Source organism: Scardinius erythrophthalmus (genome assembly GCF_964197995.2).
Source record: "Scardinius erythrophthalmus genome assembly, chromosome: 12".
In the NCBI taxonomy this organism is placed as follows: Eukaryota; Metazoa; Chordata; class Actinopteri; order Cypriniformes; family Leuciscidae; genus Scardinius; species Scardinius erythrophthalmus.
In genome coordinates, this window is record NC_138232.1 from 43501279 (window position 1) to 43503778 (window position 2500).

The 2500-nt window shown below is 40.0% G+C and overlaps 1 protein-coding gene across 1 annotated transcript in view; it reads left to right on the top strand.

Annotated features, from left to right (window-relative positions):
* cacna1ib (calcium voltage-gated channel subunit alpha1 Ib) overlaps positions 1 to 2500 on the top strand; it is a 110984-nt gene that overhangs the window by 79742 nt on the left and 28742 nt on the right. Inside the window, exons 24-25 of the mRNA XM_081380547.1 lie at positions 360 to 552; positions 1960 to 2111. Coding sequence (XP_081236673.1) covers positions 360 to 552; positions 1960 to 2111 — 345 coding nt within the window. The remainder of the gene's footprint in view (positions 1 to 359; positions 553 to 1959; positions 2112 to 2500) is intronic.

Consider the following 2500-nt stretch of genomic DNA (forward strand, 5'->3'; position numbering starts at 1 on the left):
TCTTCCTCCTCTTTCTCTTCCTCCTCGTCCTCATCCTCTTCCTCCTTGTCCTTCTCTTCCTCATTCTCATCCTCTTCTTCTTCCTCCTCTCCCTCTTCCTCATCCTCTTCCTCCTCTCCCTCTTCCTCATCCTCTTCCTGTTGTTGTTTTACAAGATGTGTTTTAAAGAAAGAGTGATTTATTCGACAAATTAGTTTCGGCTTTTGAGAATTTGGTTCAGAGAACGAGATTTAGTGTTTTTAGCCATTCAGAAAAACTGTAATTCATCATGTGCATTGATGATATTATATAATAATGATATTATAATATTCGCTGGCCCGATCAGGATTCAGATGATTCTCTTGTGCGTTTCTGTTCAGCCCGTCAAAAACAACAACCCCTGGATGCTGCTGTACTTCATCTCGTTCCTGCTGATCGTCAGCTTCTTCGTGCTGAACATGTTTGTGGGAGTGGTGGTGGAGAACTTCCACAAGTGCCGTCAGCATCAGGAGGTGGAGGAGTTCCAGCGGCGGCAGGAGAAGCGGCAGCAGCGGCTCGACAGGAGGAGGCGCAGTGAGCACTCATCCACCCATCACTCTATCACTCTATCAGTCCATCACTCTATCAGTCTATCACTATATCTGTCAATCACTATCTGTCTATCATTCTATGTCAATCACTCTATCAGTCTATTACACTATCACTCTATCACTATCACTCCATCAGACCATCAGTCCATCCATCATCCATCCATCCATCCGTCCATCCATCAGTCTATACATCCATCCATCCATCCATCATCCATCCATCCATCCATCCATCCATCCATCCATCATCATCCATCCATCCATCCATCATCCATCATCCATCCATCCATCCATCCATCATCCATCATCCATCCATCCATCCATCCATCCATCTATCCATCAGTCTATCTATCCATCAGAGTATACATCCATCAGTCTATCCATCCATCCATCATCATCCATCCATCCATCCATCATCCATCCATCCATCCATCCATCCATCCATCCATCCATCTATCCATCTGTCTATCTATCCATCAGAGTATACATCCATCAGTCTATCCATCCATCCATCCATCCATCCATCCATCCATCCATCCATCCATCATCCATCCATCCATCCATCAGTCTATCCATCCATCCATCCATCCATCCATCCATCCATCCATCCATCCATCCATCCATCCATCCATCCATCACATTCAGTTTAATATCAGCACTCTATTGGTGTGCTTCTTGTCATAGCATCAACACACATAATAAAATCTATGGAAGCTGGTTTCCGTCATGGAATAAAAAAATGAATAAAAAAGGGAATTGTTATCTGACAATTTCAGAATTTTCTTGCAATTGTGAGTTTATATCTGACAATTCTGAGAAAAAAAACTGTATATCTTAGTATATTTATACTGTTTATTACGACTTTTTTCACAAAGAATCTTGATTTTATATATTGCAATTCTGACTTTGTTTTTCAGACTTTATAACTTCTAAGTAATAATTATGATTTTACGTATTGCAATTCTGACGTTTTATCGCAGACGTTTTATCGCAGAAATTTTCTTGCCATTGGAGATTTATATCTCACAATTCTAAGAGAATTTTTTTATATCTAGCAATTTATATATTGCAATTCTGATTTTATTTTGCAGAATATTAATTGCAGTTGCAAGTTTATTTCTCATAATTCTGACTTATAAATTGCAATTGCGAGGAAAAAACTCAGATTTGCGAGTTTATATCACATTTTAAAACAGTCAAATTTGCAAGATAAAAACATGCAATTGCGAGAAAAAAGTCAGAATTGTGAGATAAAAAATTTGCAATGGCCTTTTTATTTTTTACTCCCTGGCGGAAACAAACTTCATTAAAAATCAGTGGCGAGAAACATGAAGGTGAAATAAAGGTGCCAGTTATGATGATATTAATAACAATAAACATTGTGTGTGTGCAGAGGCCCAGCGTCTGCCGTATTACGCCTCGTACGGCCGCGTTCGTCTGATGATTCACTCGTTCTGCACCAGTCATTATCTGGACCTCTTCATCACCCTCATCATCTGCATCAATGTGGTCACCATGAGCCTGGAGCACTACAGCCAACCACAGGTGAGCAGCACTGTCACATGACCCACTGCAGCCAATCAGCTGTTTGGTCTGAACCAGAGTTTGAGGCCTTGTTCACACTAATACATTTTAATTTGAACAAGAACAAATGTGGGCGGGGCTTGATTGTGTCTGTAAGGAATTGATTGGATGTTTGTGGTTTGCTATTGGCTGATCTCATGTGAGTGACAGGTTATAGCCCCGCCCTCGTCATCAGAGAAGAGAAGAGATGCTGAAGAGGAACTTATTCTCATTCAACATTATTAAAACTATAATGATGTGCTCCCATAAATCATGTACAATATTATGGGGATGCACCAATATGAAAATTTTGGCCTATACCAGTAACCGATCATTCTTTATATTTAAAAACCAATAACCGATATATTGGC